Source organism: Anolis sagrei, chromosome 3 (genome assembly GCF_037176765.1).
Source record: "Anolis sagrei isolate rAnoSag1 chromosome 3, rAnoSag1.mat, whole genome shotgun sequence".
Lineage (NCBI taxonomy): Eukaryota > Metazoa > Chordata > Lepidosauria > Squamata > Dactyloidae > Anolis > Anolis sagrei.
The window spans coordinates 236999987-237026730 of NC_090023.1; the positions used below are offsets into that span (position 1 = coordinate 236999987).

At 39.0% G+C, this 26744-nt stretch overlaps 1 protein-coding gene across 2 annotated transcripts in view; it reads right to left on the bottom strand.

Annotated features, from left to right (window-relative positions):
* Window positions 1–774: 774 nt before the first annotated feature.
* The window catches only part of GK5 (glycerol kinase 5), a 39387-nt gene continuing 13417 nt past the window's right edge, over window positions 775–26744 (bottom strand). For both annotated transcript variants that reach the window (XM_060767792.2, XM_060767794.2), the window contains exons 3-16: window positions 26425–26500; window positions 20805–20898; window positions 19969–20100; window positions 15464–15539; window positions 14772–14833; window positions 14610–14683; window positions 14326–14386; window positions 12795–12921; window positions 10575–10679; window positions 8874–8968; window positions 8462–8565; window positions 7102–7161; window positions 6012–6145; window positions 775–4691 (exon numbers count right to left, since the gene is read on the bottom strand). In XM_060767792.2, the coding sequence (XP_060623775.2) occupies window positions 4534–4691; window positions 6012–6145; window positions 7102–7161; window positions 8462–8565; window positions 8874–8968; window positions 10575–10679; window positions 12795–12921; window positions 14326–14386; window positions 14610–14683; window positions 14772–14833; window positions 15464–15539; window positions 19969–20100; window positions 20805–20898; window positions 26425–26500 (1358 nt within the window). In that variant the 3' untranslated portion in view covers window positions 775–4533. The remainder of the gene's footprint in view (window positions 4692–6011; window positions 6146–7101; window positions 7162–8461; window positions 8566–8873; window positions 8969–10574; window positions 10680–12794; window positions 12922–14325; window positions 14387–14609; window positions 14684–14771; window positions 14834–15463; window positions 15540–19968; window positions 20101–20804; window positions 20899–26424; window positions 26501–26744) is intronic.

A 26744-nucleotide genomic window follows, 5' to 3' on the forward strand; every position in this document is an offset into this window, starting at 1 on the left:
TGCATAAATAGGAGTATAGTGTCTAGATCCAGGGAAGTCATGCTACTCCTCTATCTATTCTGCCTTGGTCAGACCATACCTGGAATACTGTGTCCAATTCTGAGCACCGCAATTGAAGGGAGATACTGACAAGCTGGAAGGTGTCCAGAGGAGGAGGATGAAAATGATCAAGGGTCTGGAGAATAAGCCCTATGAGGAGTGGATTAAAGAGCTAGGCACGTTTAGCCTGCAGAAGAGAAGTCTGAGAAGAGACATGATGGCCATGTATAAATATGTGAGAGGAAGTCATAGGGAGGAGGGAGCAAGCTTGTTTTCTGTTGCCCTGAAGACTAGGACGTGGAACAATGGCTTCAAACTACAGGAAAGGAGATTCCACCTGAACATTAGGAAAAACTTCCTAACTTAACAGCTGTTCAGCAGTGGAACTCTCTGTCCCGGAGTGTAGTGGAGGCTCCTTCTTTGGAGGCTTTTAAAAAGAGGCTGGATGGCAATCTGTCAGGGGTGCTTTGAATGCAATTTTTCTGCTTCTTGGCAATGGGTTGGATTGGATGGCCCATGAGGTCTCTTCCAACTCTATGATTCTATCATTCTATGGTACTAATTGTTTGTGCATACATCTGCAATTGAAAATAATACTTTCATTAAGAAATCTTATTATATTTAACATCATGCTTTTCGCCCTGTCAGATTTAACCAATTTCCATTTGTAACTGCCTTTTCGTGATCCAGGAGAACACCTTCCGCTAATAGATATTTTGTGAATACACAAAATAATTCAACACACTGCAATAATTTATTACATAGAAAACGCCGCACACTATATAATTTTTCAAGCTTAACATTTATATCTTTCATTGGGTAACAATATATAGATATAACAAGAAATTACAATCTGAATAAAAAAACAATTTTAGTTTAATATTTTAACATCTTGTTTCAGTCTATAGAACATGTGCCTCCAAAATTTAGTGTCTGATTCAGTACTTAGCTAGTTCATAATGTCCAAGCCACTGCGCAAATATGGTTATCACTTTCTCCTTTCATTGAAAAAAGTGCAGTTAGATTCTAAAGAGAATTTAAAAACCTGTTTGGCTGTAGCTCAGCCATAGACAAACTTGGGCCCTCCAGGTGTTTTGGACTACAATTCCCATAATTCCTAACAGCCTCAGCCCAAAGGAAGGGGGGCTGAGGCTGTTAGGAATTATGGGGATTGTAGTCCAAAACATCTGGAGGGCCCGTTTGCCCATGACTGCTGTAGCTTACAGAATCTAAGTAATATTTACAAGACACATTCTGTCATAGGCCGATTACATTAAAAAAGAAGTTAGACTGTCATAGTTCTGCTTTGAACAAACAGTATGTTCTTATCTTTCTGAAATATATGCAGAATAATTTGAAACAATGATACTCCATTATAAGAAGCATGTAAACATCCTTAACAGACCAATATGAGAATAACAGCTATTCCAAAGATAAAATGCAGTTCACTAGATCCCTCAGTTATGTCCAGGCTCTAGCCAAATGAAGTAAATATACATTCATGGGGGGGGGGGGGGGATCTGAATTTCAACTCTCTCCCTAACTAGATCCTTGAGAATCACTGCTATGGTAATATATGGCAACTTAAATCAGAAGTATGCATTTAATTTTTTATTAGAATCCAAAATTTCAAAACTAGAGCAACATAATTTAATTATCATGCTTAATTGTGGCTGCATCTTTTGAATGTGGACTAGAGGTTTACAATCACATACTGGAAGTTTATTGAGGTTTTATCTACATGATGTAAAGTACACTCCAGCCGCATTTTCTCATTGATCCTAGCCTTCTGGATATTGGAAATAGCAACCTTCTTCAAGCCTCCATCAGTTATTTGTTATGTATACAATTCAAATTGCTTACTGAAGTGTGTACTGGAATGCAGTTTTTTAAACACTTTGTTGTGGGAGGAGCTGCAGACCATGTGATCAGAACTGGGACTTGTTCAGGACTCAGACTCCGTTTTATAAACAGCATGCTTAGAGACTTCAATGTAGGAACTGTATGCTTTGAGGCTTCAGTAGGAACTGTATGACTTTAGAAGTCAGTAGGAACAGAATGCTATACAGAAGCCATTAGACTCCATTGTACTTTCAGACTAGACAGAGACTCTATTAGACTCTCAAAACAGAGATGGTTTGGACTATGGACTGTTGATTCCAAGAATGATGCCCTGTGTTACTTACACAGAGAAACTACTTCAAATCCTATCTGTAACTTGATTGATATGCAAAGTACTTGTATGCTGAATACATAAAGTTTGTGAGTAAACCAACTATGTTACTTATTTTGGTCTCTTGTGAACATGATTTAAAGGCAAATATATTTTAAGGGAGAGTAGATTTTTTTGAGCAACTAAAAAGAACACTTCTGAAATTCTGCTATGTATGTGTGTGTGTGTGTGTGTATATGTTTTATTTTGCACTGGCGTAGCTTTGTCCCTAACAGTTCAAAGACATACCTAGGTACATCAGTTTAACAGCCTAATTGTCTTGTATGAATATAAGGCAGTAGGGGCTCCCTGGTGGCGCATCGGGTTACACCGCTGAGCTTCTGAACTTGCTGACTAAAAAAGGCGGTGCTTCAAATCCAGGGAGTGGGGTGAACTCTCATTGTTAAGCCCAGCTTCTGCCGATCTAGCGGTTCGAAAACATGCAAATGTGACTAGATCAATAGGTACCGCTTTGGTGAGAAGGTAACGGCATTCCATGCAATCATGCTAGCCACATGACCTTGGAGGCGTCTACGGACAATGCCAGCTCTTCAGCTTAGAAATGGAGATGAGCACCATCCCCCAGTCGGACATGACTCGACTTAACATCAAGGGAAACTTTTACCTTTTATATAAGGCAGTGTTATGTTTCAAGAGTAAGGATAGGCAACTATGGCCCTCCATATGTTTTTGGGTCAACTCCCATACCTTATATCACCACAGGATAAAATGGCAAGGGCTAATGGGAGATGCAGGCCAAAACCAAACAAACAAACCAACCTGGAAGGCTAAAGGTTGATGGAATATATAACTTAACACCAGAGACCAAATATCTATGCAATTTCATAGCTACTCGGCACAGCTGTAAAATAATTACGTAGTAGAAGAAAAATACATTTTTCCATATGACAAAATGTTGACATTCTAATCTTTTTACTTTCCATTTAAGTTGTGTGCTATTGCACTCATAGCTAGCCCTACAATTAAACAGATTACCCCAGTTTGCAAATGCTGGAAGGCAGCAAGCACCTTCACTTCCTCCTCAGCCCCACTTCATTTCATACTGTCAAATTAATATTTTATAAGTGGCCCTGAGAAAATTTATGCCCAAGGAGTGAGGTATAAATACTCTAAATAAAGATACAATTTTGGGCACAAATACTATTTCCTATATACCTGAAATAACAGATATACATGGCCAAGTGGTTATTGTCAGTATGAAAACGCTAACAATAACAACTTGAAATTGAGAAGTAAAAGTCTGCTTCCATCTCCATTTGTTTAGCTTAAAGGGAGGTTAATCCACACAAACTCCTTCTGTTAAGAAACACACTGTGGGGAAGTAGCCATTTTTTGTCTCTCTCGAGATTTCATCTAATATTTAATGATCTCTGACTGACTTAAGCATAGACTAGTATAATTTATTCTTAAGTGAGTCAGAGATCAATATATATTAGATGAAATCTTGAGTGAGACAAAATACTACATTATATTTGCCATGTTCATACCAACCAGATAATTTATTGATTTATGATCAACTTAAGAAGTTGAAATAAGTAGTTAAATTAATTACTACTTATTTATTGCTTATTTATCTTTCATGACAGCAATTTTAATATCTTTATTGTAATAGTTTAACATCAACAATGTAGACCTTTTAAAAATAAGACTATGTCATCTTAATTAAATTTGTTACTTCTGAGGTCACTCTGAGAAATGAGTTGCCATATTTGTCTAGTTTTGGTGATTTAACTGATTTCTGGATTAAAACAAATGTGTATATCCTACAACAGCAATTAACATAAATTAATTTCTGATAAATTATTTACCATCAACTGATTAATCTTCTTTAATGATATTAAAATTGAATGCTTTGGTCAAACTTGGTGTGCAAAAGCACCTCTGTCTTAGGTTTTCTTCCCCAGAAGCCAATACATAAGTTTTTCATGGAGAAGCAAACTGATACAGTTCTATTTGAATGAGTTGAGGTTTTGCTTGCTTTTTTAAAAAAGAAGTGGAGCAGAAATCACATATTTCTGTCATCATATCTAGTCTGTATACAAAACCACCCCCTTGATATACAGTATATGAAACACCGGCATTCCATTTCTTGATTACTGAATCGCAGTCACTGCTGTTCCAGAAAGACAGCTGGTGCATTCTGAGTAACGTTGCAAAGGAGCAAATGGTAAACAGTCAATTCAAAATCAGGATTAGAGTTGGAGCTTGCTCTTCAATCCAGCTTTTCAGATATATATTCATCTATAGTTTTTATATTGATCTTAACAAGGTGATGTTTGGTTATACCACGAGAGAGAACGCTGAACAGCTTTTATCCAGTTACTCATGGCAGGTTCATATTCCTCTGGATCCTTTTGTGGTTTGAAAACCATATCCGGTCGTATTAACTTCTTCAGCTGCTCTTTGTCATTCCAGAATCCTATGAACAACACACAAATCATATTTCCTAAGGTCCAAGAGTGTGGTCAGGAACAGGTAACGGAAAAATATATGTCAAGTTTGAGAACTAACAGAGCCAAGAAAGGAATTAGTCCATTCACTAATTTACAAAAAGTTAAACATTCTAGTGTCAGGTTCAAAATAGGGCAGTCAGACTGGTTACCAGAACATCTAGAGCATATTACACTGATCCCATAGTCACTCCATTGGCTGCCAATTAGTTTCCAGGCAAAGTACAAGGTGTTAGTTATGACCTTTAAAGCCCTACATGGTTTGGGTCCAGGTTATCTACAGGATCACCTTCTCCCATACACTTAGGTCCTCTGGGGGGCAGTTACTCCAACTAGCCAAACCCCAACTGGCAACTGTCACACACAGGACCTTTTCAGCAGCTGCTCCACAACTGTAGAGCTCAGAGAGTTGAATCTGCTGTCGGAATTTAAGACAAAAGTGAAGACCTATCTTTTCTGGTATGACTACCTAGACAGTTTTAATGGTGAATTTTAAACTCCATTGTATGCTTTGTTTTTGTTTTGTGTATTTTGATACATATTATTTATAGAGGTATATTTTAATATGTGTATTTTACAGAGTGTTTCAAAATGATTATGTGTTTGTTTATGTTTTAGTAATGCTGTAACCTTCCTCGAGTTGTAAGGAGAGGCAGGCAAGACATAAAACTATTATTATTATTACATTACAAAATGATGTAATCTAGGATTATCAGGTTAACTAGCAATGACATATTTAATTGACTTAAATTAATGTTCTGGTCTGTGTTAAGACTCAAGACTGACATCAACTTTCCTCACGAAAACTATTAATAGGACAAATGGACATCATCATACATTTGAACTTAAACTTCACTTTAAAATTATTATATTCCTCTTTAAATTTTTTCACTACAGGAAACCAGGCAAGAACATATTGATTCTAAAGTGAGATATAAATAAATAGTTGCATTTATCTTAAATTCTATTGTTTGAAAAAGAACTCAGTGAAAACAACTATTGATGAATCAGAACTACTACAGTAACGTAGATTTTCCTTGGTTTCTTTAGACATATATGACAATTACAGAGATCATATTCTACCACAGACATCTGTCAATTTTGCAATGCTGTTTTTTGAAAAAATAATTGAAATTGAATTATTAGGTGTTTGGTTCACTATTAGTTAGGATTCATGTTACTTTAAGCTAGCCTCTCATCTTTATACTATCATGCTTTGTTTGTAAAACTTCTGCTTTTAATTTTCCTCTTAAAACAGATTATCCCTTAATTTTTTGAATTGCACATACCTACAGCAAGGCCTGCTAGAAAAGCTGCTCCAAGACAAGACATGTCTGTACTTGCAGGTCTACTTATTATTTTATTAGTTAAATCAGAAGTCATCTGCATCACAAAATTATTTTTACTGACACCACCATCAGCTCTGTGAGAAGGGAAAAAAGAAAAAACAAACTTTTAGTGATTAAGTCACATGTGAGGAACCTTCGTCTAAAGCAGTGGTTCCCAACCTGTGGTTTGTGGACCACTAGTGATTCACAAGAACTAAAATATGGTCCGCGGCCTCAGTGTTATGACACCATTGCAACAAAAGCGACTGGTCTCATGAAACCGTTTTATAGTACTGAGGCAATGGGGATGTCGGGGGGGGGGGGGAGAAGAGGCTGACAACCCATGAAAGGCACAACAACAAACCTCCTGATTGCTACTTCTCCTCCTCCCTCCCCTTGAAAGCGGGGCACCTGGAAGCGAGAGCGCTTGGTGTCTTTGTTTTTAGGCCTGTGCCTGGGGTTATTTGGGGTGCTGATTCAGAAAATTGAATTGTATAGATTACATCAGCTCTAAATTATTATGTATGGTTTTCTGTGAGCGAGCAGATAGTGACTACTGGATGGCATATGATCTGTATCAGAAACTGGAACTGATGTGGTTTATCCAATGCAATTTTCTGAATCAACACCTCAAATAACCAAACTGAATCTAAAGTTGGTCAAAAACTGATTTGTAACCCTTTGGGTACTAATGTTGGAGAGTGGTCCCTGGTCAAGTGGTCCCTGGTCAAAAAAAAGGTTGGGAACCACTGGACTAAAAGTTATTACATTATTTGTTTCCATAAAAGGACTGCCAGGCTAAACATGTTGTTGACTTCCAAAAGTGTGACTGCAAATTTGCAAAAGCACTATATAGGGAAATAAGCTGCTGTTAATAGCTTTGATGGTGACAACATAGAGAATTAGGAAGCTTTACTATCTATTTTGAAGCTTGAATCAACAAGTGCGCCTAAAATTTCAATAAAACTCTAAGAAATAAGACTCCTATTTATTAAAGGAATTCAAATTAAGATGTACAAATATTTATATTTTAGACATAACATAAACATACCGGATGGAGGTAGGTAGTATGCCCACATCTTTCGTGATGGTATCATACAGCTGTTTATTTCTTTAAAAAAAAAACCATAAGCAGAAATGAAAACATGTACACAAATAAAAATGCAACAAGAACCTGCAACTAAATGTTTTCTAAATTATTATTAATGAATAAAGTGCCTGATAAAGCAAGAGACAGAGATCAATCAAGATTAATGTGCTACCTCTTCTGTTAAAAACAGCAAGTATGCCACTGAAGTGTAAGGAAGTGATCACTTAACCCACTAAACAATACATTGTTGAGGTATTTTCCATAATGCTAGAATGTTTATAAATCATTATTCCCCTGTCTGTGTATATCGATGCCCATTGTTAAACTACACTAGAATGAAAGTTCTAGCTCTTCAACAAGAATTTTTAAGTTAAACATCAAAGAACATAGCTCTTCTCGTCAGAGAAATTCTATCAGCTATTTTGAAGGGGAAAGGCAGCTCAAGAAGAAATAAGAGATTAACAGAATACAAATGAAGAATATAGAATGGATCCCAGACAACAATGGAGATAATTCTTGAGCAGCAACCAATCCCCCAGAGAGTTTCAAAGGATATATGAGGCAGGACAAGGAGGAATGGATAAAACAACATTTCCTCAGTCTTCTCCAACAAGAATATCTCAGGAGAAAGCATTCTCGTAGAAATTCCAGACCTATTCTTCTGAATCTGGTCTGTGAGTTTATAAATGCCAGTAAAGTCAAAACAGAGGTGTAAATTTATGACCGTAAAGGAATACATTAAAATATCTATACACGGAGAAAAGGTAACAGGGATTGTGGGGGAAGACTACAGATGAAGAAACACATGGAAATGAGTCAATAGAAAGTCGAAGGCTCCATTCTACACTGCATTATATGGTGAGCTTAGACTCATATAATGCAGTTTGAACTGCATTATATGAGTCTAAGCTGACCATATAATGCAGTTTCAATCCTGCATTATGTGGCAGTGTAGATGGGACCATTTTTGGAACCTTATCCTCTATGCGTCACGCTTTCATGCTATATGTGTTGTTATCCATACCATCTGGATTTTAAGTTCTTTCTTATTTGTTTTCCAATGCACTGAAAAATGGTGGTCACAAACTGGAGTATGGCACATTGACTCTGATGTAAGTTCTTTAGCAGCTGTGCAAATTCTGAACAACATAGTAACCAAGCACGTATCCAAGTTTAAAAAGTGAGTTAATATAGGTTCCATTTGCTTGCATGGACTGGTAGCACAATTATAGGTTGGGGGTGAACATTAATTCTGCTAAGGTAACAGCATCTGCAAGAGCCTCCAATGTGTAATTTTAGCTAAAAGTGCCTGACTAAGTACCTGAAAGCTATAGATTCCAGTATAGCCCGAACAAGATGGTTTTTGGTGGTGGAAGGTGTGATCCCCATAAAAGAAGTACATGCATAGGGGTCATTTACTGGAATCTAAAACAAAAATATAGCAAAATAAGATACAAGAATACGTTCTGCTGGCAGATGTCAAAGAATGGACTGAAATTTAAGGAAATAGTAACTTACAGATGATAATAACAGGCAGCATAGTAAGAAGAAGAAAATTAAGACAGAAATAAGAAGCACATAGGTATTGACTTGAATATAATTATTCAAAATACAATACATTCTAACTTTATATTGAACAACACATGTGTTATATGACAAACTATCTTACTTGGGGGGGGGGGGGGGGGGAGGAAGACAGCTGCCACTTCAGCAATCAAAGACAGTATTTTTACCTGTAACCCACTAAATGATGGAACAAAACAAACTCCTCCTGAATTTACTAGGCTGTGTGCCATATTTGATGTCTCATCAGCACTGGTAAAAAGATCTGTGAAAGAGGAAAATTTGGTTTAACCTTTTGCATAGAATAAAATGGAAAGCTCACACACTTTCAGGAATAAACAAAAACTCTATGATCTCCCAGACTAATCAGAATCCTACTTGCAACTTTCAGCTAAGCTTCCTTGCAGTGCTAATCCCATGGTTGGAGTAGCCTAGGTTGGAAGAGGCTTATTTTCCCATTGATATGAGAGTTCTACACAGGATTCGTTCTTACAATTTCTTTTGTGTCTTCCGTTTATTTGGGAGCACGAAACAAGAAGCCCTCTTCCCTCAAGAAAATCTGCTTGACACGAAAGCCTGCTTTCATCTGCAGCCGAATGACATGTAGGCAGGTCCTGCCACACACGCACTCTCTTTCCAAGGCAAAGAGGCAAGTTCGGCTGCAGATGAAAGCAGGCTGCAGGCATGCTCTGGCTGCAGGTGCACTCTGGGCCTGCCTGCATGCCCCACCACACACACATGCTTTCCAACACATGCTTTCCAGGCCTGGAAAGCATGCGCACCTCCCAGTGTCTTCCTACAGCCAAGTACCTCTTACTCTAGAGTAGAAACAGTAGTTGTCAGTAAGAAGAATGGAAGCACACATCGAAAAGAGGAGCCAGTGGATGGGAAGCCCCCACCCCCATTGGTCCAATTTTTGGGGCCTCAAACCAAAAAACAATCCTCCTGATTTTGGGAGGTTTCCAAAAATGGATTGAGGCGCCCAACGAAAGCTGGGACCCAAAACGGGACAAGATTTATCCCGAAAGCACAATCCTAATTGATACTGATATCACTTTGCTTGTTTTCTTCCTCTGGGGAAAATCTCTAGAACTGTCCAGAAAGAGCATGGAAGCTAAACAGAAAATGCTCTTAGCCCTGCTTGCATGCAACAGGCAAGATGCAGAGCAATATGGCCAGTCAGTTCCTCTCTGTTCTCATTTTGGAGGACTGGGAGAGTGTGTGAGCACAAGACCTAGCAAGGGACACTCACCAGTAAACTACAATTGAAAGCAACATTACAAACATGTTCACCTTCTGTATTTTTGGACTTGTATACTTTCGAGTCATTTCTGACTCATGGTGACCCTAAAATGAACTTTTCTTGGCTTGACTTGCTCAAAGTGGGGTTTTTTTAACTTCCTCTGAAGCTGAGAGAGTGTGACTTCTCCATCAAAGAGATTTATATGGCTAAGCAGAGATTCGAACCCTGGCCTCCAGAGTCATAGACCAATGTTCAAATGTTCACTATACCAACTAGCTCTCATAAGGAGAAAAAAAATGAACTACAGCTCTTATCATCCTTAACCAATACACATGCTGTCGGGGGCCAATTAGGGCCATAGTCCAAAATATGTGGAAGGAAAAGATAAAACACTGATAAAAAACAATTTATCAGTGTTGCTTATCAAAAATACTGTGTTTTGGATCCAATTTTAGTCCTACTTAGAGCAGACAGACTAAAATCAATTGATTGGGCATAATTCAGTGACCCCTTTTCCAAGGATGGGGTGGTCTCTACCTACTTTTCCATGTGCCAGAGTCCACTGTTAGGCTTGCAATCCAAAGGTTCCTTCTCTTGTTTTAAATACTCAGATATTCAAGCTACTCACCTAAACTCTGAGCCCATTTTATAGCATTCCCAGTGTCAGAAGCATTGCCTTCAGCTAAGTAGGTCACCTCTTTTCCAATCTTCCAACCAACCAACGGATATAAGCCTTAAAGTAATAAGAGACATGTTTGTTTATTAGTGAATGTCATTACTCCTGGAAGGGCTTTTGATGCAGCAAATGTCTCCAGAAAGAGAAGGCAATTTTCATCAGCTTTCCTTTGCTCCCGCAAGCTGAACATAATCTCTGAGTGGCTCAAAGAGCTTCCAGAAAATTACACATATTGCAAGGCTGGCTGCAGAAAAGGGGAAAATACAAAAAATCCCCTTACTTCTCTTCTATCATAAACAAAAGCTTCAAAGACCTTTGCCAAATAGAGAGGTTCAAGATAACAGTCTGAACTTTAGAAAGAGCCCTATATTTCTATTCCAGCACTCAACCAAAGAGTTCAGTGTGGTATGTACAGGGCTCTCATTCCTTGACGACATTTATAGCCTTATGAAACATATAAAGAAAATGCTTTAGATTGATAAATACCAAAGCTATCTTATTTCTTCAATTTATACCCTGCGGTTCTCCCACCAAAGGACACAAAATGGCCACAAAACCTACAACAGAGGCCGACTAAAATGTCCATTACAAAAGTTAAAAGAAATACAATACAATTACATCAGATTAATAAAAACAAGTCCTTTCTGACTTATGTTGATCATATCACAGGAAATACATTTGAAACACAATTAAAAACAAATAGGATAAAAACACATCACATTCAACAGAGTTCCACCCTATTACTTAAATGTCTATCAATTGCTTGCCTGAATAGAGTCTCAATTTGCTAGATTACCTATGGACAGCTATTTAATCTTACCATTAAATTCAACGTAGCCAGTACTTCCCTACATACATCCATTGGAATGGTATAACTACAGGCCTTTCTGGTTTCTGAACGTTTTTCAAAATGAAAGCACACACACCATCTAGCATTCAAGAGTTTGAGTTGTTGTGAGTTTTCCAGGCTGTATGGCCATGTTCCAGAAGCATTCTCTCCTGATGTTTTGCCCACATTTATGGCAGACATCCTTAGAGGTTGTGAAATCTGTTGGAAAGTAGGCAAGTAGGACTTATATATATATATGGAATGTCTAAATAAAGAAGAACAACACTCGGAAAACAGGGGAATTCCAGGCATGAAACAACCAGGGCCAGCTAACACTTCCCACCAAAGGATTCCCCTAGGCAGGAAGCAGCCATGCTTTAAAGCTGCAAGGCCATTCAATACTAACCAAGATGGCCAATTGCAGCATTAACACTTGCCTTATTTATTTACATTATTTCTATCCTGCCCATATCAGCCCGAAGGCGACTCAGGGAGGCATACACAGTTGGCACAATTCGATGCCATAAAAATACATACACTGATAAACAAAAAAACAAAACATTATAGTGCATTTAAACATAAAACAGTGCATAATAACAGTTTAAAAAACAAAAAAAAAAGATTATATATAGATGTGTGCTTTAAACAGACAAGAGTTCTTTCTCCCACCATGGACATTCCACTGATATATAAACCTCGCTTGCCTAGTTTCCAACAGACCTCACAAACTCTGAGGATTCCTGCCATAGATTTGGGCGAAACATCAGGAGAGAATGCTTCTGGAACATGGCCATGCAGCCCAGAAAACTCACAGCAACCCAGTGATTCCAGCCATGAAAGCCTTCGACAACACATTCAAAAGTTTACTTCCAAAAAGGACTCAACCACACATCTATATATAATCTTTCTGGTAGAACAAACTGTTGTTTCTGCATTTAATGAATTGTCCAATACATTTCAAATAAATGCATGTTAAGATTGCTAGCAGATGATGTATCTAATACTGGATTCCTATACAAACCTATTAGCGAGTAAATTCTTTGAATTTGACAGTTTTCAGAAGTTTTGACGACAAATTATATTGCTCATAAGTTTGTCCTCTTCTCTAAAGTCTACTTACTTATCCGATGTTTCCATCCTGCATCTGTGACTACCACAGCTAACCCACTACCAATCTGTATTCTGCTATGAAAGGAGATTGCTGGACTGACCCATATGATCATATATATATGATTTCATCTGAAACGTTTTATTACACTTATTTTAAATATCACTGGAAACCTCCTTTTGCCCACAGTGATTCTTGTTAGCCAGCGTTGCATAATTTAAACATACGACTTTACCTTTCTTAGATGTATGAACTTTGCTTCCAGTGTTAATATCCCAGAATGAACCAGTTCCCATGGTGACCTTAAGATCACCAATATCAAAACAACATTCTCCAAACATGGCTGCTTGTTGGTCTGCCACCTACAGAACAAAAGCACAGGCAAAAGAGCTGTAAGTTCAAGGTCACTGGCTGCCCCAGATAAAAGTTAGCCTTTCTAAAGCTCATGGTCATTCTGTTGCCTTCAAGAAACTAATAATCTTTTGGGTTGGCAAAGGCGTTTATGGCCAGAATCACTGGTTGCTGTGAATTTTCTGGGCCGTATGGCCAGGTTCCAGATGCATTCTCTCCCTCTCTCTCTCTCTTTTGTCAGGAGAGAATGCGTCTGGAACATGGCCATACAGCCCGGAAAACCAACAGCAACCCAATAATCTTTTGTTTTAAGAAAGAAGGGGACCTTCAGAATAGACTTTGCATATGACTCCCTTAGACAGCCCAGCATTTCATTATACTGATTCACATTTACTGAACTCAATGTATAAACCAGCACTGTATATTTGGAGACCACAACAAGGACACAAGAAATCTTATAGCTGATTGTTTTATGCTTCCACTATGTATTCTTGAAAAACAACTGAGAAACTGAGGAATCGATCACACACCGCACAGCTAATTATTCCTTCCTTTTAATATAACATTAAACCATTTACACATCATCAAGAAAACTAATTCACTACAAATGAAAGGCGAATCAACTAGGCTGAACACTGTTGACAAGAGGACCATAAAACCATTGGCTACACAGCTTTTACCTGCATATATTTAATTTACAAGGCCACAGGGATAGAAAGACTCTCCTAATCTACTCTTCCGCTTTTAGCAAGACTCGAAACTATGAGTAGGAATTGTTAAATTGGATCTACTAGCATTGCCTATGACTGCTGAAGTTGGTGGGATTTGAACCGCAATGTCAAGAACAGATAAAAAATCTCTTATACAATGCCTAGTACAATAATGTTAGGATTAACACCTGGACTGGAGTTTAGAATCAAATATATTTCAGGAACAGGTTAATCTAATTTCTACAATATACAAAGTCTTATTCAAACAGTGTGTATGCCAAAACACACTTAAATCGCCAAGGTTAAAAATAAAGTCCAGAGGAAAATCACTACTAGATTAGGGTTGATCCTCAGTCTTGAATCACCAAACATCTAAAGATTTGGCTGTCCCCATTAATTTTAATGGGCCTGCTCTAGGTATGACTAAAATTGGATGTAACCCAGGAATTTTTAATGGACAAGCCAAATGCTAGGACATCTATTACATAAAATCTGAGTGGAAGAGCAAAATGTTTTATGACCTTGTTAGCATTTTCGCTCAATACTTGACTGTATGTATATATGTGTGTGCGTGTATGTATGTATATGTCTGTCTATCCATCCATCCATCCATCTATTTATCTCAAAGGCAGGAGGGGGCAATGTATGAATCTCCCACATGCTGCTATCTCTACGGTAAGTAAAAAGGAGAGGTGGATTACTTACCAAAGCTGTTATTTTAATAGGTGCTCCAAATATTTCAGCATCAACGGATCCGAAGTTGTGACTTAAAAGAAACATAAAGTTAGTATCTTTTAAGTCGATTAGTAAAGCTTAGAACTCAACTATTGACATCTTAGATATAGATCGGTGCGAAAATGTCTCACTTCTGTTCTAAACAGAATTTGTCAGTGATATGTTTTACTATAAGCTTCCTATATAAATGCACAGCTATCTATGCTTTCGTTCAGAAAACTACATGTTATTTATTCATTAGGAGCGGGTCTTACCTTGTGTCTTGTACTGGTGGAAAAATTGATACTGGAATGGAAAGTAACTTGCTAAGGAACATACTCCACTGCATCTAAAACCAGATGCATATAGAGAAAAAGCTGTTAAAAGCAAACCCAATGTAAACACTGCAATAGTTTTCTACAGAAAAAGAATCATACCTTTATAGGATCAAAAAATCCAGTGGAACTTGCATTTGAATATTCTGTAGCAAATACTGAACCTGGGAATTAGAAAGGAACATATACTATTGGATGTGGATGAATGGTTTGCGGAAAAATATTAATTCTGCGAATCACAGTTGTTTCAACAAAAACCTCTGTAAGACTGCACAAATATTGCTAGTTGATTCTATAGCAGCATCTGCCCTGCAGACTGAAGGCTGGATGGTCATCTATCAGGGGTGCTTTGAATGTGATTTCCCTGCTTCTTGGCAGGTGGTTGGACTGGATGGCTCACCAAGTCTCTTCCAACTCTATGATTCTATGAATGCAGTTTTATTCCATCTTAACTGCCATGGGTCAGTGTTATGGCATCCTGGAGTTTGTAGTTTGGTGAGTCACCAGCACTCTTTGGCAGAGAAGGTTAAAGGCCTTGTAAAAGTACAAACCTTGTAATTCCATAGCATGGAGCTAAAGCAATTACAGTGGTGTCAAACAGCATTAATTCTACAGTATAAATGCACTCTAATCAGATAGTTGGAAAACACCTGTTAGCATTTGGCTCCAACCATATATACACACATACTGAGTATTTTATTTCTTTTTTTAATTAATTAATTTATTTATTTATTAGATGCACTTATTGACCGCCATTCTCAGCCCTTACGGGCGACTTACGGGCGACTAATTACCTTTGGTGAGCTTATATAGCAGCCATGTGTCAATTGTTCCAAAGCAACAATTATCTTCCTTAATAGCTTGTTCTACCTAAAGACAAACACAATGGTAACAATAATAAGAACAATGCAAGCTTAAAGTAACATTACTGCATAACAATAGCCAAAAGGGAACTTTTCTACCAAGTCGGCTTGTTTAGGCCATGTTTATGTTAACAGATTAAAGAGATGGGCTAAAACTAACAAAATGAAGTTCAACTGTGACAAATGCAAGATACTCCACTTAGGCAAAAAAGGAGGAAGAGGGGGAGGGGGAGGGGGAGGGGGAGGGGAAGGCAGGCAAAGATACAGAATGGGGGAGACCTGGCTCGACAACAGTATGCGTGAAAAAGATCTTGGAGTCCTCAACAATGTCATGTGGTGACAAAAAAAGCCAATGGGATTTTAGCCTGCATAAATAGGAGTAAAGTTTCTAGATCCAGGGAAGTCATGCTACCCCTCTATTCTGCCTTGGTCATACCACACCTGGAATACCACGCCCAATTCTGCGCACTGCAATTGGAGATGTTGACAAGCTGGATTGTGTCCAGAGGAGGGCAACTATAATGATCAAGGATCTGGAGAACAAGCCTTATGAGGAGTGGCTTAAAGAGTTGGACATGTTTAGCCTGCTTAGAAGGGAAGGCTGAGAGGAAACATGATGGCCACGTATAAATATGTAAGGGAAAGTCATAGGGAGGAGGGAACAAGCTTGTTTTCTGCTGCCCTGGAGACTAGGATGCAGAACAATGGCTTCAAACTACAGGAAAGGAGATTCCACCTGAACATTAGGAAGAACTTCCTGACTGTGAGATCTGTTCAGCAATGGAACTCTCTGCCCCGGAGTGTGGTGGAGGCTCCTTCTTTGGAGGTTTTTAAACAGAGGGTGGATGGCCATCTGTTGGGGGTGCTTTGAATGCAATTTTCCTGCTTCTTGGGAGGGGGTTGGGCTGGATGGCCCACAAGGTCTCTTCCAACTCAGTGATTCAATGATTCTATGTGTGTAAATGTATACATGGAGGAAAGGAAGTAAGAGAAGTGAGATAGTTTTATGGAGCATTAATGATATAGCACCTGCCTTCACCTGCATCCACTCATTGCATAAAACGCTACACTCAAAAACTTAAAAAAAACCCACACACCATACAATTAAGCATTGCACACTTGCCACCCACCAGATTTATTTGCCAAGAATGCCACATGAGCTCACATGCCCCCTAATTAAATAAGGGTGGCCACTGATAGGAATCTTTACTACTCATTAAAATACTTTAAATGAAAAGAGGAGAGACCTCCCTACTATTTCATACGCTGGAGGAGATGAAAAATAAGAGCCAGGAAGAAACTGGTGGGTGAATAGGAAGAAAAAAGAGAGATATACGCATGTGTGAATGACAGAGAATACATGCATGGGGAAAGAAAAGATGTGGGATGTGTACCTGGTAATAACAAAATGAGAAAAATTGTCACAGAGAGAAAGATTTGAAGTGAGAAGAGGGTGGGATGTGGCAGTTAAAGTAATGGCTTTGTTAGTAGAATAATAGAGTAATTCACTGAGTGGCTAGAGCACATTTTGGTACCTCAAATGTTAGCCCTCTTTCTGGGTATATTTGAAATGTTGATTCCAAAAATGGCACTAGTTTGCTCCTACCAACTCTAGTTTTTGAGATACATAATATATGCCATCTACCAATCTCCATCTGCTCACCCACAGAAAATCATGATAACCATATCTAAGAAACTAAAGCTGATATGATTTATCTAATGCCATTTTCGGAAACAGCATCCCAAATACTCCCAGAAACAGCTCTAAAACCCAATAAATAACATTTTTGTTGTTATTGGGCTGTGTAATTTGTTCAGCTTCACCATGACATCTATTTTAGGTTGATACCCTGACATTTCCCTATAATTGCAAATGTGCTTAAAGGGCTCTCAGGATCAGAGACTCCTGGACCAACCCACACATTAGTTCTTATTTTGCTCTGCATCCACCCACAACCCAAAGGATGCTTCTTGTGCTATCATGCAAGGTTTGGTGCTATCTCATTTAAAGACAAGAGAGCTATCTTGGAAGCTGTTTGCAAAGTATATTCCCATAGACGAACTTTTAAATAAGTAAACTGTTCTGTGTTGGTGAAATTCAGTATGAGACACAAGACAAAGAACCTGAAATTTTCTCAATATAAAATAATAACAACAACAACAACAACAACAGCCAGCAGAGTGATCTTGTCTACTGTGGACTCATCTTGTTGCGTTTCAAATAATAATAACAATAATAAGAGGATTTACAGATAGAACTGCAAAGACTCTGGCACAAGCCAGTAAAAGTGGTCCCAGTGGTGATTGGTACACTGGGTATGGTGCCTAAAGACCTTGGCCTGCACTCAAAAACAATCGGTGCTGACAAAATCATCATCTGTCAGCTGCAAAAGGCCACCCAATTTGGATCTGCATGCATTATTCGCTGGTACATCACACTTGGGAAGTGTCCGATGTGTGATCAAATACAAAAGTCAGCATAATGATCTTGTTTGCTGTGTACTAATCTTGTTGTGTATCAAACAATAATAATAACAATAATAATAATATAAAACTTTATTTGTAGGCTGCCCTATCTCCCCAAAGGACCCGGGGTGGTTTCCAACATGTATGGCAAACATTCAATGCCAAAAAGGGAAAAACATTCAAAGCAGAATTACATCAGGATAAACCACACTGAACAATATAAAAGTGACCTAACTCTAAAACTTATTAACAAACAAAATAAGCAGCAATAAAATCTTAAATAACTTATATGGGTATAATAATTAATATAATTTTATCACTAAATACAGTAGAGTCTTGCTTATCCGACATAAACAGGCTGCCAGAAAGTTGGATAAGTGAAAATCTCAGATAATATGGAGGGATTAAAGAAAAGCCTATTAAACACAAGCAAAGACAGGGTTTGCATCCTGCCTTTGGTGCCCACTCTCTCTCCCTCTCTCTTTCCTTTCTTCCTTCCTTCCTTCCCTCCCTCCCTCCCTCTTCGATAAGGCAAACATTTCAGTTGCCTGTGAGAGAGGGAGGGGGAGGGGGGGGGGAGAGGCGGGCTGGGGCTGCAGGGAGGGAGGCCAGACAAGGATGGGCACTGAGGTCATGAGGTCAAGAGTGCCAGAGAGTGAGGCCTTTCTTTATTTCTTTCCCTCCCTCTTCCATAAAGAAAACATTTCCATTGCTGGAGAGAGAGAGAGAGAGAGAGATGGGCCGGGACTGGTGGGGGTCAGGATGGATGCCGAGGTCGAGAGTGCCGGAGAGCAAGGCCACTGCACAGCCTTCGCAGGTCTCCCCCTTTACCCGCGCGGAGGCTGCTTCCTCGAAGCCTCACCTGGGATGAATGCAAGGCCCTAGGGAGAAGAGAGACAGCAAGGAGGGAAGCAGAGTCCAGAGCAGTAGCCAGAGAAGGAAGAGAGGAAGGAAGGTGAGCCTCATTGCAATTCTCTGAGGAAGAGCCTTGTTTTTATTCTTCCAAGCCAGAAGCAGCCAAGACGCATAGGATAATACAGAATGTTGGATAAGCGAAGGTTAGTTAGATAAATGAGACGCTACTGCAGTGGTTCTCAACCTATGAATCCCCAGGCGTTTTAGCCTACAACTCCCAGAAATCCCAGCCAGTTTACCAGCTGTTAAGATTTCTGGGAGTTGAAGGCCAAAACATCTGGAAACCCACAGGTTGAGAATCACTGCTCTACTGTAAAGGCAACTATGAACAATAGCTAAAACCATTATAAAAAGATGACATGTTATGCAACAACCAGTGAGATGAAGTCACTTCCAGTCTCTAGACAAAATTTAACATATCCAGGCGAAAGTATAAGTCAGGCATATTAGTCTTCCTCCTCTCCATACGCCAAAGTACACAGGTGGGTTTTCAGCAGTTTTTTAAAAGCGAGGAGAGAGGGAGCACTTTTTAAATTATTTTGGAAGGAAATTCCAGAGGCGGGAGCGATCACAGAGAAGGTCCCATCTCTTGTTCCCACCAGTTGTGCTTGAGACTGGGCTGGAGCCAAGAGCATGGGCTCCACGGATCGCAAGGCTCAGGCAGGTTTGTATACGTAGATGCAGTACTGCAAATAGTCTGGGCTTAAACCATTTAAGGCTTTATAGAAAAGACATTTTTGAGCATATTGAAATTGGCAACGAGACTAAACAAGCAAGCCAATACTTGAATGCTAATAACGGAATTGGTTGTCACATTTGACAGGTAAATATGCTTTAAAATCCATGCATTTAAGCAAGATGCACTTTGCATATATGCTAATTATGCCAAGAGAATTCTTTGACAGAATAAATATGCAAATGAAAAGCTCAATAGAGGCATAGTTAATTAGTTAATAACCTTCCATTTCCTGGAATGGGGCCCAAGGCAATTCACAATGCATTAAAACAAAGAATAAACTAAAATGTATCCAAGTACAGATACTACCGAGTCTTACCTCAGTTATATGTTGCAAAATCCAAGCCAATCTTAAAGAGATGTGCTGTGTTGTAAAAGATAAATAACTTGCTAACAAAAACTGATTGCTCCGTGTGAAAAAGTGCAGCAGAGAAGAAATGCCACGAACAGTCTGTTCCCAAAAAAAGGAGACATTAGTTGGATACATATTTGGATTTCTCTTTCACAGGGATTCATTTTAAAAACAAGTATGATAACCATAGATGCAATCGACAAAGTAACCTAGCTAAATAGAAGCATTCATGGTCCTGCACTTTCAGCATGGGTTGGCAAAATGCATATGGAACACTTTTCAAGGAATCTGTAGGCAACTTAGGCCCTCAAAGCAATTATTTGCCACACTACACTCAAAGATGTTTTGCTTTTCAGAAAATTGGTCAATCAGCTAATTTTTTACACAAATCACTGAGAAGCAAAGTTGATCGGGAATTTCTCGGGTAAGAGGCAAGAACTTTCACGAACCAGAAGAGGGAAAATGCAAGCAATTATGATCAGTATAGATCAGGCATGGGCAAACTTGGTCCTTCCAGCTTAAGCGGCTGAGGGGGAAAAGGAAGGGGCCTAAGGCTGTTAGGAATTCTGGGAGTTGAAGTCCAAAACATCTGGAAGGACCAAGTTTGCCCATACCTGGTATATATCATCCAATGTTCATTTTAAAAAAGGAGCAATAGTAGTAAATTATTGTGCTGGGCATACTTAACATGCTTCTTTGGAACACTATGATAAATCACAATGGTTCTTTTGGTTGTTTCAAGCAACTGTACACACCCACACACATACTTTCATCCCTCCAGAGTTTTTGAAAATATAACTTACTTTCATTAAAAAAGATCTGTTCCAGGATTTTGTAAGTTCCCCAGCTCTCACATCTTGCCAACTGATGAAGTTATGGAAAGGTTTTCCTGTCTTCCTGAAATAGCAAAGAGATATCGAACCTTACAGTATTGTGCCAAAGGGATCTGGAATCTGAGGAAGTCAAAGAGATCTGGCATCTGAGAAGAAAAGCCTCCAAAAGAAGGAGCCTCCATTCTTCCTAATCATGTACAGGAAAGGAGATTCCACTTGAACATGAGGAAGAACTTCCTAACTGTGAGCGCTGTTCAGCAGTGGAAATTTATGCCCCGGAGTGTGGTGGAGGCTCCTTCTTTGGAGGCTTTTAAGCAGAGGCTGGATGGCCAGCTGTCAGGGGTGCTTTGAATGCGATTTTCCTCCTCTTGTCAGGGGGTTGGACTGAATGGCCCAGGAGGTCTCTTCCAACTCTATGATTCTATGAAGTAGTCTACAAAAACTTAAGCTGTCAACTTCATAAGGCGCATACTGATATTCCAAATTAACATGGCTATGCCTTTGAATTTTACAATAGATGGAAGGTGTACTAGATGTATTGATCTCTACACCAGAATAGTGTAATTGCCCCATTTTATAGAAATTAGGACTGAATGCAGAATGGATGCCACGTCCGAATATTAATTCGGTGAAACCCCGGCAAACAAATTCATAGTACTATCATAGGGTGCATCTAACAATGCAGAAAAATGCAATTTGGCATCACTTTAATTTATTTTTATTTTTTTTATATCCCGTCCTTCTTATCGAAGGGGACTCAGGATGGCTCACAACAAAGCACAATTCGATGCCTTGAACACATACCAACATTAAAACCACATATACCTTAAAATCACATAATTAAAGCATATCAATAAAAACAATTGCTGTAGTTAAAATCATAGAATCCAAAAACATATGCCAGGAGCAATTGTCATCTGAGTCCTAGCTCATATTCACCAACTCCCATCCCTCTAGAATGAAAGTGGGTCTCTTACTTCAATAGAGTTTCAGGCAACAAGTGAAGCAGACTCTTCACAGCTTTGTTGCTTTGCATTTCAAGTTTAAACAGCTTGATATGATTTCTGAACTCTGATCAATGAACACATCCTTCTGAAGAAAATTTCTGTCTGAATCACTGTAACTTGATTCTTTCCTCTACAGCTCAGTGGGGATCATCCAGCTTGCAATATGCAGCCTCTATGGCAGGCATGGGCAAACTTTGGCCCTCCAGGTGTTTTCGACTTCAACTCTTACAACTGTGAGAGTTAGAGTCCAAAACACCTGGAGGGCCGAAGTTTGCCCATGTCTGGTCTAGCCACACACTGTGCACCCTGTCATAATGTGTGAGGTTTGCATTTAAAGGATGCTTGTTGATCCTACACTGTCATTAGAGGCGCATGTAACGCTGATTGCTCAAGGTGACTTTTTGCATTTTTGAGATGTGATATCACCTACGTAGGGATTGTTGGCCAAAACTACGCAGCAACCTGCCATTTAGCTGCCTTTAAACTGCAGTTAGTTCTAGATAGGACTACTGGTCATTAACTGGAAGTGGTCAGTTTTAATGAATTATTTGTGTTTGGTCAGCTATGCTCACTACCCTATTTCAAGGCCTGAGTTCTGAATTTAAACTTTAAAGAAGGCATCCTCCAACTGTGGCTCTCCAACTGTTTTGGCTTCCAACCCCCAGAAGTCCTAGCCAGCTTATTAAATGGTCTTAAATGTTGGGAGTTGGAGGCCAACACAGCTGGAGGGCCACAGTTAAAGGATGCCTGCTTTAAAGCTTCAAATGGATTGGGGGCAGGTTGCCTAAAACAACAATTTCTCTCATATGTACCACCTACCCAAGTTTTAAAATACTATTCAGCGTTACGTAAAACTGATAACTTCCACTCTTATTTTGGAATAGGAACAGGGAGAGAAGTTTATTCAGGACTATTTCCATAGTCCTTTTAGTATGATATGAAGACTATCCTGGTCACTCAGGCCTTTTAAATAACTCATGTAGTCAGGGTTTTAATTTTAAGTTTTTCGATTTTTGATTTTACTTCTCATATTATTTTGTTACGTTAGATTATATTGTTTTCTGTTCTATATTTAAAACGCTGTCCAATTTCAGAGGAAGTAAGAGGCAAAAATCACCTCTGAGAACTTGCCTAAAAAAACTCTGTGAAATTCATGCCATAATGGAGAAGAATTCAAAACGATTTAACAGATTAGAGAGATGAGCCAAAACTAAAAAAATGAAGTTCAACAGTGACAAATGCAAGACACTCCAGGCAGAAAAGATGAAATGCAATGATACAGAATGGGGACTCCTGGCTCGACAGCAGTACGTGTGAAAAAGATCTTGGAGTCCTCATGACGGCAAAAAAAGCCAATGGGATTTTGGCCTGCATCAATAGGAGTATAGTGTCTAAATCCAGGGAAGTCATGCAACCCCTCTATTCTACCTTGGTCAGACCACACCTGGAATACTGTATCTAATTCGTGGCACCGTAATTGAAAGGAGATGTTGAAAAGCTGGAATGTGTCCAGAGGAGGGTGACTACAATGATCAAGGGTCTGGAGAATAAGCCTTATGAGGAGTGGCTTAAAGAGCTGGTCATGTTTAGCCTGCAGACGAGAAGGCTGAGAGGAGACATGATGAGGACCGTGTATAAATATGTAAGGGGAAGTCATAGGGAGGAGGGAGCAAGCTTGTTTTCTGCTGCTCTGGAGACTAGGATGTGGAACAATGGCTTCAAACTACAGGAAAGGAGATTTCACCTGAACATTTGGAAGAACTTCATAACTGTGAGAGCTGTTCAGCAGTGGAACTCTCTGCCCGGAGTGTGGTGGAGGCTCCTTATTTGATTCTATCCAACTCTATGATTCTATAAGTTAACAGGAGACTTGGAAGCTATATGCACCCACAAATTTAACTAAGAAAATACCTTACTGCTATGCATAGAGTTTACATATATAAAGAAAGAAAAAAAGCAGCCTATGCTGCTTATTTTCTCAGTGAAAAACATAAAGCACATCAAACCAACAAAGCTCCACTGAAAAAACAAACATGAATCTTCATGTTAGGCAATCAGGCTTTCTATAGAAGAACCTGTTCCACTACTTGACATTTAATCAGTTCAGGAAGCAGGGTTATTTACATGGTCACTTCAAGGAGAACTGCAGTTGATTTGAGCAGTATAACTGTACCTATAAAAGTTCCTAAAGAGTTGGGTGTTTGAGTCAGACTTGCCACAAGTCATCCAAAGATACAATTTATTCATCTATTTTTTCCCCAAAAAATCTATAATGGTTGAGATTGTAATCAGAAAATTTATTCACTGGGAGACAAAGAAACAGTCATATCCATATCCTTAATATAAATGATAATTGTGAAGTTTATGTAGCAGCATACATTTTACTTCAATTTCATAGAATCATAGAATCCTTAAGTTGGAAAAGTCCTCATGGGCCATCCAGTCCAACCCCCTGCCAAGATGCAGGAAAATCGCATTCAAAGCACTCCCGACAGATGGCCATCCAGCCTTCAGTCTGCAGCGCAGATGTTGCACTGCTTATTTGTAAAGAAAAGTCTTTTTAGTGACAATTCAGTTTAGGTATTCTGGTCAATTTACGTACTAACTGTTTTAAAATGTAAAAAGAGAAATAAAGAACACTTCCTCCACCCAGAGTTAAGGAGGAGCTTTCCTCCTTCCCCTTTCCAAGAAAGAAAAAAGTGGATGCTCATTATGTGCTGCAACCAAAAACAAAGTAGCTAAACCCTTGCCAGCCTTGACTGTTGTTATATCACATTGCAAAAGAAACAATGTTTTCCTTGTTACCCAAGAAATCAATGCTCTTAGATGAACTTATGAATTAATTAAAGATTCTAGGGAATTCAGTTGAAGGAAAACTGAGGCCCCATTATAATGCAGATTGAACTGCATTATATCATCAGTGTAGACCAATAGTTCTCAACCTGTGGGTCCCCAGGTGTTTTTGGCCTACAACTCCCAGAAATCCCAGCCAGTTTACCAGTTTCTGGGGCCCCACAGATTGAGAACCACTGGTGGTATAGAATCATAAAATGCACTTTGACTACTTTGAATTTGATTATATGACCAGTTGTCTTCATTATAATGAAAATGTGGATGGACAGACAGTTTTACATCTCAGGTCATCTAAAAATGTGGTCTTGGCTTCTTCTGAGTCTTGGTAGTCAGTGGTTCTCAACTTTCCTAATGTCGTGACCCGTTAATACAGTTCCTCATGTTGTGGTTTGTTGCGTGTGTGTGTGTGTGTGTGTGTGTGTGTGTGTGTGTCAGGAGTGACTTGAGAAGTGGCAAGTCACTTCTGGTGTAAGAGAACTGGCTGTCTGCAAGAACGTTGCCCAGGGGATGCCTGGATGTTTTGATGTTTTACCATCCCTGTGGGAGGTTTCTCTCATGTCCCCGCATGGGGAGCCGGAGCTGACAGAGGGAGCTCATCTGCATTCTCCCCGGATTTGAACCTGCGACCTGCCGGTACAAGGGTTTAACCCATTGCGACACCAGGGGCTCCTCCTTGGGGAATGGGACAGACATGGGGGCTCCCAACCATAAAATTATTTTCGTTGCTACTTCATAACTGTAATTTTGTACTGTCATGAATTGTCATGTAAATATCTGATATGCAGGATGTATATCAGAAATATCTGATATGCAGGATTCACTGGACCAAATTTGGCACAAATACCCAATACGGCCAAATCTGAATACTGGTGGGGGTTTTTTGGGGGGGGGGGGATTGATTTTGTCATTTGGGAGTTATAGTTGTTGGAATTTATAGTTCATCTACAATCAAAGAGCATTCTGAACTTCACCAACAATGGAATTGAACCAAACTTGCACACAAAACTCCAACAGAAAATACTGTTTGGTGAGTGTTGACCTTGAGTTTTGAAGTTGTAGTTCACCAACATCCAGAGAGCACTATGGATTGAAAAAAATGATGGATCTCGACCAAATTTAGTGTGAATACTCAATATGCTCAAATGTGAACACTGATGGGGTTTGGAAAAAATAGACCTTGACATTTGGGAGTTGTAGTTGCTGGGATTTATAATTCACCTATAATTAAATAGCATTCTGAACCCCACCAATGTAAGAATTGAGCCAAACTTCCCACACAGCACTCCCATGACCAACAGAAAATACTGTGTTTTTTGATGGTCTTTGGCGACCCCTCTGACACCCCTCATGACCCCCCCAGGGATCCTGACCCCAAGGTTGAGAAACACTGCTCCATGACAACCCGCAAATATGAAAGACTCTTAGTAAACAGTAATTCTGTTTCAATATTTACATTTCCTTCAATTTGCCGAACTCCCATATCAGAATAATTTAACTGGGTTACATTAAAGCTAATAACTAATCTGGGATAGGTAACTAAAATGACTTTTTGTGGTTACTGTTTCATACATTAATACTCAAATATTTTACTGTTGTTCATCATCTGGCTAGATGACTAATATTCTCAGGCCAATTAGAGAATCTTATATGCTACTTCTTTCAGAAAACATCAACATTTACAACAAACAGAAAAAAGATCAACCTGCATATCCATCATGTATGCTACATACTTGTTCCATGTAATGAAAGTTGATCGCTGCGTTGAAAGTCCAAGAGCAGAAATTTGATGCATTTGAATTCCTGCAACTAAAAGAAACGTTTGAACACTAAATGACTGAAAAAAAACCCCAGAATAATATTAAAGCTAATTCAACACCTTAATAAAAGCTGTTTATTAATTCAGAAGAACAGTATGACTACTACAACAATAACAAAGCTTATTTATTGTATCAACTGGCATAATTCTTTGACAGCCAAAATGCTCCTGTGCCTTTAAATATTAGCAATATGGCTAGGAAAAGATTGGCCTAACAATGATATACAAGACTGA